This window comes from Rhopalosiphum padi, chromosome 1 (assembly GCF_020882245.1).
Source record: "Rhopalosiphum padi isolate XX-2018 chromosome 1, ASM2088224v1, whole genome shotgun sequence".
Lineage (NCBI taxonomy): Eukaryota > Metazoa > Arthropoda > Insecta > Hemiptera > Aphididae > Rhopalosiphum > Rhopalosiphum padi.
Genome location: NC_083597.1, coordinates 85,885,771 through 85,898,882, shown reverse-complemented (window position 1 = coordinate 85,898,882; position 13,112 = coordinate 85,885,771). Strand labels below are relative to the sequence as shown.

The following is a 13,112-nucleotide window of genomic DNA, read 5'->3' as shown; positions in this document are numbered from 1 at the left end:
TAATTATACAAATAACATACACATAAATATCAAACATATATTTTTACTAAATGTACACAAAATTGAAATAATTGTATAAAAATATAATAAATCAAGAACGTATAATTATCAAAACAACATAATATTATACAAATTGTTATATTACTATAATACATTATAAAATGGACTTTATTTTACTGTACCTCTTAATTTTAAAATAAATTATTACACACAATTTGAGCTTGAGGAAAACGTTCATCGTTTGCCCTTAACAATTAAATATGGCAATTTGTTACCTATTTTAACAATATTAGGCAAACCGAAATAACATCTTATATGAGCAAATCAATAAGAAATAAGAATACAAGTCTCGCACACGTAAGTACATTTTACTGACGTTACACGTTACATTGTTATTCGAAAACAAAGCTTATGAATAATTTGATTGAAAATATTGTGACTGCGTTCATGTATAAAAAAATATAAAAATTTACTTGTCAATAAATTGGGTAACGTATAATTCACACCCTAAAACAAAGTTCTGTGTTTAGATGATATTTAAAAATAAATTGAGAAACTTAGTCCTATGAATTGTGTATCAACTATCAATATCACATTTGAATCGCTGGGTGAATATAATTAAAAAAGATTATATTTATTTGTATGCGGTTACAGAGTATACCGTGGTTGATCAATAATCATCGTTATAAACGAATCAAACATGGTAAACGATCAGTTGGTTTTTATTGGTTCTTACTCTTAGTTTTTAACTATGTACCTATTATACGATATTGTCTTCGTAGTGGTATTAAATCGTATTTTTAATTATTAATTTAGGTATACACAGAACGCACCCAGTTAATGAAACTTAAATCAAAAGTATCTATAAATGCTTAACTAAACAGTCGTTATTTATAATATTTCAGTACAGCATATTCAATAGTATTAATAATATATGAAAAGCGTACGTTTTTGATAAATTTATAATACAGGTAAGTTTATAGTTCTATACATAATAAATATAGTTAATTACAAAAGTACAAAACACATGATTACGGGAAGAAAACTATGCAGAGAAAAGTAGGTATCAATAATTATATGTTATAATAATACATAGGTGCCTATTACGTGGCTACGTATTAAACAAAACGATTAATAATATTAGTCAAAAATTGCACGTTCTAATAGTCCCTCCCAATGTAGTAACAACGTTAAAAATTTTCGACGCGTTGTGTTTATAATAATATGTAGGTACTTAAAATCAGAGATGTTTTAAATCGACTAAACGAGTTTGCCATTGATATACTAAATAAATAAATTTATAACGTACAGTTTTAATAACAGCGAGTAATTCGTATATATATCAAAAAATAAGATTTCGTAGAATTCCTGAATCGCGTACTTCACACATAGATGAGATTAGAATACACAATAATATGTTCGTCACGTTGTTGGTCGTAAAATACAAAGTTTAACGTTTTAAAACAGGTGATAGGATGACAGCTGGTACTACACTGCGCCTACTATATTATTATTATGTTTACCAATCGGCAATTGCAATCGAAAACGATTGTTTTTGTTCATAAAAATTACACGTCTAGTTTAATGCCCGATACGATGATATAACAATAGGTAAGGCACGCGGTTAAATATGTGTATATACTAGAAAAATTGATTGTTTCTCTTCATCCTACACTACATGTATAAATGAGTAAATCGATGATCGGTATTTCGCATCCAGTTTTATCTAACGACCATACTTATTATTGTTACTATTTTTACTATACCATTTATAATACATAAATGATCGGATCGAGGATAAAATCTCTAATAAAATAATCGATTTGTACAATTTATTATTATGTACCTACTACCGATATATCTAAATGCATATAACATATCGAGGACGATGGCCTTTGGGGGTGATTTCGTCTCGACATCTCAAAATAAGTTGTTTTATATAATAATAAAAGATAATTGTACATGAATACATAAAAAACAAAGTTCGTTGCATATAGTTATAGGGTGGGGTTGGGGTAGATGTATATATTATATATCTAGCCTTTATATACACATAAATTTAATATAGGTATATGTACAAAAACGATGTTATCACAGTGACCGCAGTTAAGGGGAAATGAGGATATTTAAATTGTGTATAGTTTGTCAAGGAGAGGGGGGACCGCGGGGACTAGACGCGGTAATAACATCGCATTTTTTATGTGATATCGCAGTATTGTACCGACTACCGAAGTTATAATGTAATAGGTATTATATAAAATACGCGAGTGTGCAAACGACGTGGAGTAGATAGAGGGTAGTCGATCATAGTTCGGTGGTGACCTCTACGTCCTTCCGGTTGAACGTTGTTAGCCCGTTGCCATTGTGCATCGCGGGACGTCCGAACTCCTTCTTCTCCCGGAACATTACGTTGTCGTTGGTGGGACTGATGACGGCCGCAGTAGCCGCGGACTCTGCGTCGTCCGCCGGGTCGAACGCCATGTTCGTCCTGCCGAACGTGCTGGTCCCGCCATTCGCCATGCCACGACCCATGCTGGATGTCCTGGCCGTGGTCGCCGCTTCCGAGCTCACGGGACTGTGTCCGTCTGCGAATAACGCGAATGCGATATTATATTATGGAAACATTTTGCAATTGTTTATACGCCGTTTCCTATCATTATACTTATGTAATAGAGGTAACTACATCTATTAGCCAATATCAATAGCGGCTATCCTTAAAAATATAGGTATAGCGAAACATAATTAGTAACCACTCATCCTCAATAATATTCATCCATATAACACCCCACAAACTGAATAGTTTATTCAACATAATAAAAAAAAATAGTTATTATTATACTATTAAAATATTCTAAAGTATTATTCTGTATTATTCGCATACAAAAATTACATAGACAACCCATCTCGCCCACCTCTAATTAAAAGTGTAGCAGTCGCCACACCTCTATTATAGGATAGCCGCCACTGTAGCCTATAGGTATTTCCGACTTCCACGTGTTTATAATTTTATATATTTATTATTTATTGTCTATCGCGATATCGGCAATAATATATACTTGAGTTGACAAGTATAGTATCATGTCATTATTGGTGAGCTATATATTATATCGTATATAAAAATACTGCGTTTTATTATATTATCTCAGTCGACCATCGCTCGTTCAGACATTTGCGTAATTTTGTTTTTAAATTTTTTTCAAACACTATGTTCCCTCTTTACTTTTTTTCATTTACCAATTTTTTCTCTGTCGCCATTTTAGTCACAACAAAATATTGTTCCACGAAATTACGTCTTTTTTTGTACAATTCGCGCTTTTATCAAAGAAAAAAAACGCATTACAATTCGTATAATAATATTTTTATACGTGATAACGGATGAGTAAAATATTACAGAAACGTCTGTATTCAGCAGCATTTTAATTTTATTTTTATCGCTTAATTTCACGATCAATTTTAAAGTCGTTTAACGAAAAATATATTTTTTATACGTATTCGAGTGCTACAATTCTACAAAACTCGACATCCCCGTTACAATTTAGGTCATATAATTCAGGCGCGAGCATGCATATTAAAATAACAAGTTGGATAACTATTGTTTTCGTAAAAAAATATTTACGTGGGTACCTATTGCTTAGTTCTTAGAGGCGGTGGTTAGTTACATTAATAATCGGCAACCGCAGTCAATTGGCTCTTGGGAAAAAATACGGGTGTAGCACTTGCTAACGTTTATGGCCTTGTTCTATTATATTAATATTACTCATAATTATTGATCTCATTGTTGTGTGGTGAGGGAAAGTCATAAGATTTTATTCTCATATCGCCCCGTTTAAAATTTTGAGTACGCAGAAGTTGTTTTACATAACATAAGTACTTAGCTAGTAGCTATTATTATGTGACGTTAATAATTGTTATTACCGATGCTGTCGACGTTTTCTTTTGTAATGTACCCGACGTTGTCCATACTGAACGTATGATTTTTGCGGCTAAAGTCCAATTGCAAGTCGTTGTAGCTATCGTTGTCGTCAATCGGTACGCTCATTTGAAGCACCTGTGCAAAAAGATCGCCGGTCAAGGTTATTAATCGATCGTATGTCGGCTCGTCGTCTTAACCCAAATCTTACCTGTACCTCGTATTCCTTCATGTTCGGTTCGATGAACACCGGGTCATACCGCTGTGTCACGTACATCCGGGCCATCCTCTCCTTGTACGCCTTGTACCTGACAAAACGAACGGACAAATGCGTTTATTACACATATTATGAGTATAGTTATAGTACTGTAGGACAAAAGTAAACTTGGCCAGATCATTTTTACGGATGAAACATAATGAATATTACATTTACATAATATGATTTAATTTGTAAATAATAAAATAACATAAGTAAAGATAAGTAATAAAGTAATCAATATCTTCTCGTGAACAATTTGAAATATAGATTTTGGAGGATATTAAGTACCTATCATCTCCTTGTGTGTTCTTTGGGTGTCTAGCCTGGACAATGCTAAATGAACAAATAGTTTTCAAATTGATATCTAATTAGATATGATAAGATCAGGGTATTTTTTTTATTAAAACAATAATTTTTACTAAAATAAAATTGGGGTCGAATTCACAATCGTCCGTCGTAATATTATTATTATGTAGGTAGGTACGCTGCAAAGCGAGCCGTTTAGTTTTTCCGTGTCAATGTTATGGGAAAACGCGGGGCCCGTCATGCTATATGATGTATAGATATATGCAGGTCGCGCGTTATCGCCGGCGGCCCGAAGTTCAGCCTTACCTCGACCACGACACGCAGATGTAAATTATACCGGCGATGCCCAACACCAGGATCAGGGCCGCCATGAGGATCAGAGTATACGGAAACACGGTCCATTGGATGGTCACGCCCGCAGTGTGGGTCCGAGTGACGACGTTCTGCTGTTGCAGCGGCAAATGGATATCCGATGCGATAATTGACAGTTTCTCTGCGATCGTCGATGTGAGGTTTCCGACGGAATCTTTGTTCAGTATCGACCTACGTGTTTGGAAAAAACAAAACACGAAACGTCAATTTACACGTTTATTACTAATATTATACGCGTGTAACAGTGTCCTCGCATTATACGTCAGACGGCGGAAACCGTTTTATATTCTCGTTGAGTGAATCGACGACTAAACCGGTTGTGGAACACGACACTTCGTTATAGCCCGTCATTTGTGCAAATAAACGTCGGTTACGCGTATACTACATATATTATATAGCTGCAGTCTGCAGACATGCCGTTATTTTTAATTACCTGGCCACTTTGGTGTTGTTTCGTTCCAAAATTGTCTCGCTGGCAGGGTCTACGACGTAAAACCAGAAATCGGTCGAGCTGGGATCAGTTTCTACGGTGAGGTTGTCTCTCCGCCTGTACTGTTTGGCCGATACTTTTTCACCACCCACGATCAATTGCAATTGTTTTTCGAGTACGTCTATTAACTTATTTTCGGACGATTTAACAATGTCCGGACGTGCGCCATCGATGGCCATCACCAAACGGTGTTGGTCTTTGATCACGTTTATCTAAAAGAAAAATAGGTCATATTCGCAGTCTATAAATAACCCTGTTCATAGGAGCGTGAAAAAGATTGTTCAAAAGAGTTAAAATTTTGTGTTAATTTTTTTTAACACTCACAACGACATGTGCTTGAGCTGTGTTGTAATCGATGGGATTCGTGGCCCCCGGGTTGTCGCGCGCCGTGACCACTAATCGGAACGGTAAGTTCCGAGGAGGCACGTCGGTCAACGTCCTAAGGGTTTTCACGATCCCAGTCTTTGGATCGATAGCGAAATAAGGTCCTTCCGTTGAGTTCTGATCATCATCGTCGGCCAACTCATATCTCACATCACCCAATTTCCCTCCGTCCAAGTCATCCGCTTTCACCTGTAACACTGCACTACCTATTTCTTCATCGACCGCCACAGCTCCGTAATATGCGTTCTTGGCGTAGCGTTTACTGCTTTCCGGGTACACAAAAGTAGGAACGTTGTCGTTTATGTCGATCACTTGCACGTTTAACTATACATGACATTAATCGTATTCAAAATATTATAGTTTATTGACAATTGGCATATAAATACTATTATTAGCTAGATAGATACCTAAATATGCTATAATAATAATATTTAAGCATACTCATATTGTAAACTTAAATTACTTACCATAGTAGTGCTTTTTGTTGGGTTAACGACTCCGGCAAGCGTGTCGAGACGTATTTTCAATTGATAACTCTCTGCGTGTTCGTGATCTAATTTCGTTTCCTTTAAACGCACTTCGCAATTTTTCTCTGTTGTGACGTTTATTGTAAATACATCTATGTATACCCATAAAAAAAATTAATATCGGACATTATGACAAGTTTTTTTTATTTTTATAACAAATTTAAACGTTTTTATGTTTATAAATTTAAAAAAAATGACTATTAAATAAATTTTATAAATATGATTAATTAAACAATAATCTTATTTAAAATGGGATGAGACGTGGGTATAAAAAACTGTTTTAAAAGGAATTAAAACCAATAGAAAAATGCATATTTATATCCTGCCGCAGTTAATATAGTAACATTACCTGTTGTTTAAATTAATAAAAGTTATTTATACTAAATATTTATCTGTAATAATTTACCTTCAGAGTTTCCGGAAACTATTGTACAAACGAGAGGAAGTGGTAGTGATGGTCTTGGGTGTACAACAGTTAGAACTTTAACTAAAGTACCAGCAACCGCAGATTCTAGAACTCGAGCGGTGTACGAATCGTCCGAAAATCCCATTCCTAATTCTGGTATTGGAGTTGTGACTCGTCGAACAAATATTGTCACTGATGTCACTGACGAAAGCTGAGGTTCACCCAAATCATAAGCTTTTACATCCACCTGTATAATTAATAATAATTATTTAATCTGTGTATGGTTATTCAGACAATATAGTGTTTAATATTTATTAATTTATTTGGTTTAAGTATAATATTATAATATTATATATTTTAGTTTTAAAAAATATATATAATGTGGTAGGTAAAAATTAATTGGAAATATGAACATTTAATTAATTAATTAAATGTTTTACTAAAATGATAAATAAGGTAAGAAAATATAACTATTAAAATTGTCTATGAAAATAATCAATGTGGGTGGTCAATTGTTTTGTAAAGTATATAGTATGTTTAATTTATTTTATACTAATAATTAATTTGTAACATGTTTAATAAATCTGTAGTAAATCTAAATGTAACCAGTCGTAGGAGTGTTTTTTGTGTTATTTGTTCATGACATGTAAAATACTAAAATTTAAATATGTTTTTACATATGTATATATAAATTTAATAATATTAAAATAATGAAAATATAATTTACTACTTATTTATCAACTTAAATTACGAGATCTAAGTTTAATACAACAATATTTATAAAAAAAAATGATATAATTTACCAAATTTTGAAAGCCGTTTGGTACGTATAGGCAGTTATTTTATTATTTTTAAGCTCAATAAAAAATAGTTACGATTAATTTACCTGATATTCATTATCGGGTTCTTTTTGTAAATCACCGCGTACATATAAAACCCCAAGATCAGGGTCGATGTGAAAATACTTTAATGCCTTTCCACGGCCACTCAATTCATACCGAACCTAAAATATATAATTTTTTTTTTTACAATTAAGTTGATTAAAATAATAATGTTTTTTTTTAACTTACCTTATTTCCTGGAGATGTTCCATCCGAATCAGTAGCTAAAAGAGTTGTGACTTTAGTTCCAATGGCTACATCATCATCAAGTGTTACTGGTGAAGGTATGGTTAGAAATACAGGTGGGATGTCATTGCGATCTTCAACATTTACAATTACTTTCGTTGTGGCGCCGGGTGTTTGATTTGAATTTTCCAATGTTCCGATAATTAGGGTATGTTGACTGTCTTTCTCATAGTCTAAACCTCTAAGCGTTCTAATCGTTCCAGTAGCTGGATCGATGGTAAATAAATCCGAAGGTCCTTGTTTTATTACATAAGTCACTCGTTTCACTGTATCAGGATCATCGGCCTGTAATTATTATACAAAATATATTAAACATAAATAATTAAGCATTGTTGTTAGATTAAATATACATATAAAGTATATATATTATGACGTATAATATATTTTTTCTTGTGAAATATAAACCATATACCAACTATCAAATTAATTTAAAAGATGATTTTGTTATTTAAAAATGTGCAAAAATTGTCTCAAAATAAAAATAATAATAATTTAAAAAAATACACACGTGTACTTGAGTAACCAAGAAATCGGGTGCATTCTCTGGTACTTTTGCTTCGTATAATGTTTTATGAAATAGTGGAATTTCGTCTTCAATGTCTTTGACTGAAACAGTCACAGAAGCAGTTCCAATACGTGGATCTGGCGCCCCATCTTTGGCAGTGACCACAAATTTATATTCCTATTAAAATATTCATGATTATAGTACAATAATTTTTAATAAAATAGAGTATGATGTTTCAAACAAAAATTAATTTCTTCTGCTTACATTGTTTTTTTCATAGTCCAAAGCTGTAGCAGTACGTATATGTCCAGTATTGGCATCTATTAAAAATGGTAAATCGTCTGGCAACGAATAATGAACTAATGCGTTTATTCCTTCATCTCCGTCTACAGCTTCTACTTTTCCAACTGGGGCTCCATCTAAGCCTTCGTCCACCGAGAACTCATACGGGGCACCAATAAATTCCGGATTCTTATCATTAATATCACTTATCTTGATGTTTAATGTTGTTGTACTCGAAAGTCCACCTTCATCTTGTGCTTTGATTAACTATATACATATTGTTTCAATTACATTTTATTCAACATTAAAATTGCTGACAACGAGACACTTACCAATTGATAACGAGTCAACTCTTCGCGATCCAATTTTCTTATAACACTAACTATTCCACTTTTTTCGCCAATTGTAAATTGTCTTAAGTCATTTCCTGATAAGATTGTATAAGTGACGGGGTCGTTTTCGGGATCAATAGCTTTCAATGGAATAACTGTTGTGTTAATAGGTGAACCTTCACTAACAGTCACTTCGTATGAAGATTGTGAAAATACTGGGGATTTAGTATTTGGTCCTGCTATTACAACAACTTCAACAATACTTTGGGTATATAAACCTCCAGAATCAGAAGCTTGGACAGTTATACTGTACTGATCACCAGCCATCATTCGACCAGTGGTTTCAATCCAACCAGTTATTGGATCAATATGGAACTTACTATGGCCTTGGTTTGATACATGATATATACTATAAGACACATTAGCATTTTGACCTTCGTCGTTGTCTACTGCTTTAATCTACGTAAAATGTTGATGATCAATGCAAATTCATAAAATCGATCAATATAATTTACAACTTACTTGGACAAGTTGTCGCCTAGAATTTCCAGCTTGGATCGTGATCGGAGACAACATTGGCATTCGTGGAGGATTATCATTCACATCTTTCAAGAACACTGTCATTAAGTATGGAATGCTACCTGCATGTCCATTAACTTCTCTAGCTACTATCTAAAAATAATATTTATTATAATAGTATTGAAAAAATTGTTTGTTTGATTGCAAATAACGAGTGATCAAATTATACAGAAACATTAATAAATTTATATAAATTTATATTTACTTGAAAACGGTATTTTCCAGGATTCGGTGGATCTCTGTCTAATTTTTCTTCATTTACGTAAACATACCCATCGGAATCCACGTTAAAAGAATTAGTTGTGAGTTCAAATGTATAAGTTACTTTAGGATCATTTGGTCCCTGTATTATAAAATACTTATAATAATAAATACTTTGATATTTAAAAATGTAAATGTCTTATTTTCTAAGTTTCAGATCGAGTGCATAAAAATTTTTTGTTGGTTTTATATTTAAGTTATAATATTTACCAAATCGTCATCGGTTACAGATAAAATTATTGGTTGTCCATTCTTATCTAACACTTTTGTACCAATAGGTGAATTTTCTTCTACAAATCCATATCCTTCGTCAACAGCAGAACTGTGTATTACAGGGGGGTTGATATCAACAGGTTTTACTTCAATGTAGAGTTTAGCGGTAGTTGATCTGTGGTTGGATGATTCTTCTTCAGCCTTAAATATGAACATTTATGTCAAGTAATCTTTTTAATAACTACATAGGTAAGTACTATTTTTATGAATTTAGAATTACCTTGACAGTTATTGAAAATCTCTTCGTCAAACTAGTATCTACTGCCTTTATTTGTTTTACGGTACCGAACTGAGGATCTATGGTGAAATATTCGGCGTAGAACGACGGAGTTCCATCAATGAACGAATACTGAATTGGATAATTCAAAGAATCCATGTCAACAGCTTGTATTTTTTCTGGTCTTATCGTAAGGACACCAGAATTTACACCACTGGCAACCTATTAAGTAAAATTTAAAAATATTTAGTAAAACATTGATGATTTTATAAAACCCAATACAATTTTATGTAATATAGGTACAAAAAAAAATAAAAAAAAATTGTTCTTTGTTAAAAATAAATGTACTAATATAGTATTGAACTATTGACTACTGGCCATGAGATAATTATTAAGTATATATTATTATTTTTAGTTAAGATAAAAGATATAATAATACTTAGTTAAAAAATATCAATGATGGGTTGAAAAATTCAAATAATTTAGTTAATTTAATATGTTTTAATCATCTAATAAACATCAATCTATTTTATCATTTTGTGAGTTGGACCGCAAAATTTTTAACTAGTTTAAAATTAATGGATCATTTTAAGTTAATATGAACTACAAGTTATTAATTTAGTGACAATAAATTAGATTATGTATTATTTTAATAAAACAACATGAATGAATTCAAGTAGGTATATTATATATTACCTATATATTATTGTAATTATTATTATAATACATGAAAAACGTTTAAATATTACATCTGTAACGACTTGTATGATTTCTGCACATGTGTACTTGCGTTTATCATCGTAAATCATAATCATTCAACTCCAATAATAAATCACAAAAATAAAAAAATGCCATTTATATTCCTTCCTCTCCACACACACTTATAACACAAACGATATGTAATATAGTTTACGATTAGTAGTTCGTATGAAACCTGCGGGCAACCGGAAAACCGGTTAAGCGTTAAATGTTTTAACTCTCTCCCATGAATGAAACAACTATATAGTACGTACGTAATTTATAATATAGATATAATCATATTATAATATGTTAATATATTGGATTGGTCATTTTGATTTTTAGAGCAGAAAATAATGGACTAAATAAACCCGAACGTATATTCTGTTTCACTGATATCATGTTAAAATCTTTACATAATAGACAATAGTTATGGAATCATGGAGTATATATTATAATGGTTACTCACTGTTGTGTAGTATTCTGGATTTATGCAAGCTCCGTCCTGAACCGTACATCCTTGATAATTGAACGACGGATCCTGATCGTCTTCGTCTTTTACCATTACCGTAAGCGTCGTTGTCGAGGTAAGTCTGTCCTCGGGGTTCTTAGCTCGGTCCTGAAATCATGTTTATTTCATTCGTTCATTCGTTCAACGAATATATAGGTAATTCAGTGGTGTTCCCATGAATTTTTTTGAGAGTATACTATATCATCAAATACGCATGTATTATGGATTTATGGGCATACGCAGTTACCCATAATATTGAAAAAAAATCTTGAGAGTATACGGCGTATATGTAGTATACCCTATGGGAACACCCCTGAGGTAATTTATCGGACAAACGGGATGGCACCGACCGGCAGAGGGTATAGATAAATGGGGCCGACGTTGAATTCCGTCGCCTGTCCCCAGGCGTACGAAACACACCAATAACCGAATAAAATAAAAAACCTATCCATTTTGAAACATTTACAACTTCACTGCGATTCACGCCATCGAAACATTTAAAACGTGTCTGACCTCTGCAACCGTTGCTATTCCGTCATAAATGTGCCATACGTACAGTGTGTGTACCTATATATAATACGTAATACATGAGCAGTGTACGCTGTAGCGTGTGTGTACGCGTGTGCTCGTGCATATTTGGATGCGTGTAATATTCAAACATAAACAACTATAATGCACCTATACCGTTTATCGATATTCGACTGTTCTATTTATTTGACACACGCCGGGGAAAAAAACATAAAAAACATAGAATATTAATTATAATATTATTGTTCGAAGCGTACATAAGTAATATTTTACACAGTATAGACTATAGACTATACACACAGAATGATGCGTACATTTACAAACGATTTCATCCAAATGTAGATACAAATTACCTATGTAATAATATCATATATTAAGTGTATATATAATGCGGCTGTGCAGGTTTCGTTAATTCCTATCACTTAAAAATTAAAGCATATAGTGCTTATACTGCTTATAGCACTATAGCATATGGTATCACCGTAGGACACATTTTTAAAATAAAAAAGGTCGTATACATTTTTAAAAAAATCGGTCATGGTAAATTCAAAAATTGTATACTTAAATGAAATTGCATTATCTTTAAAATATGTGTTGGCGGGTAATTCAAGAGTGGTTTATTGAGTTTGATTATTTAATTAATAAATACTGATAATGATAACACGGGGGTCGAATAGTGAATGTGAAACCTTTTTGAACTATAGTCCATAAGTATCATAATTAAGTGGGCTCATACATTAGAACAAATAATGTCAGTTGTAAATACTCAAATTTAATGTGTGTTGAAATAGAATTATTATATAGCTTCGAGGTCGAATTAAAAGAAAAACTCTAAAGATCTACGTTTAGGATATATTTTATCGCTTTAACAATTAGTCTAACTAATCTAACCAGAATGACTTGCTCACGTCATTATTAAAACCAGTACAAGCGTGTAAAGTAAGATTTCATCAATATAAGTATTATAGGTATTAATAATTGTTCTATTATTTAACTAAATATTTTCAAAATAACAAAATAATAATACAAAATATTGATATCTTGAAGTGGCTAAAAAAAAAAACAATAATATAAAAATATGTTAAAATGCAAGTGACTAGAAATA

General features: G+C 32.3%; 1 protein-coding gene across 3 annotated transcripts in view; it reads right to left on the bottom strand.

Moving 5' to 3' along the window:
* Positions 1-17: 17 nt before the first annotated feature.
* The window catches only part of LOC132930472 (cadherin-99C), a 55,559-nt gene continuing 42,464 nt past the window's right edge, over positions 18-13,112 (bottom strand). Inside the window, exons 1-19 of one of the 3 annotated variants that reach the window (XM_060996388.1) lie at positions 11,830-12,008; positions 11,438-11,587; positions 10,234-10,452; positions 9,951-10,154; positions 9,685-9,822; positions 9,423-9,572; positions 8,901-9,359; positions 8,551-8,835; positions 8,290-8,463; positions 7,725-8,066; positions 7,541-7,657; positions 6,655-6,901; positions 6,189-6,340; positions 5,662-6,045; positions 5,281-5,549; positions 4,782-5,018; positions 4,122-4,218; positions 3,916-4,048; positions 18-2,585 (exon numbers count right to left, since the gene is read on the bottom strand). In XM_060996388.1, coding sequence (XP_060852371.1) covers positions 2,305-2,585; positions 3,916-4,048; positions 4,122-4,218; positions 4,782-5,018; positions 5,281-5,549; positions 5,662-6,045; positions 6,189-6,340; positions 6,655-6,901; positions 7,541-7,657; positions 7,725-8,066; positions 8,290-8,463; positions 8,551-8,835; positions 8,901-9,359; positions 9,423-9,572; positions 9,685-9,822; positions 9,951-10,154; positions 10,234-10,452; positions 11,438-11,587; positions 11,830-11,931 — 4,140 coding nt within the window. In that variant the 5' untranslated portion in view covers positions 11,932-12,008 and the 3' untranslated portion in view covers positions 18-2,304. Of the gene's footprint in view, positions 2,586-3,915; positions 4,049-4,121; positions 4,219-4,781; positions 5,019-5,280; positions 5,550-5,661; positions 6,046-6,188; positions 6,341-6,654; positions 6,902-7,540; positions 7,658-7,724; positions 8,067-8,289; positions 8,464-8,550; positions 8,836-8,900; positions 9,360-9,422; positions 9,573-9,684; positions 9,823-9,950; positions 10,155-10,233; positions 10,453-11,437; positions 11,588-11,829; positions 12,009-13,112 lie in introns of those variants that run through there. The other 2 variants (XM_060996368.1, XM_060996377.1) reach the window with 2 other exon arrangements.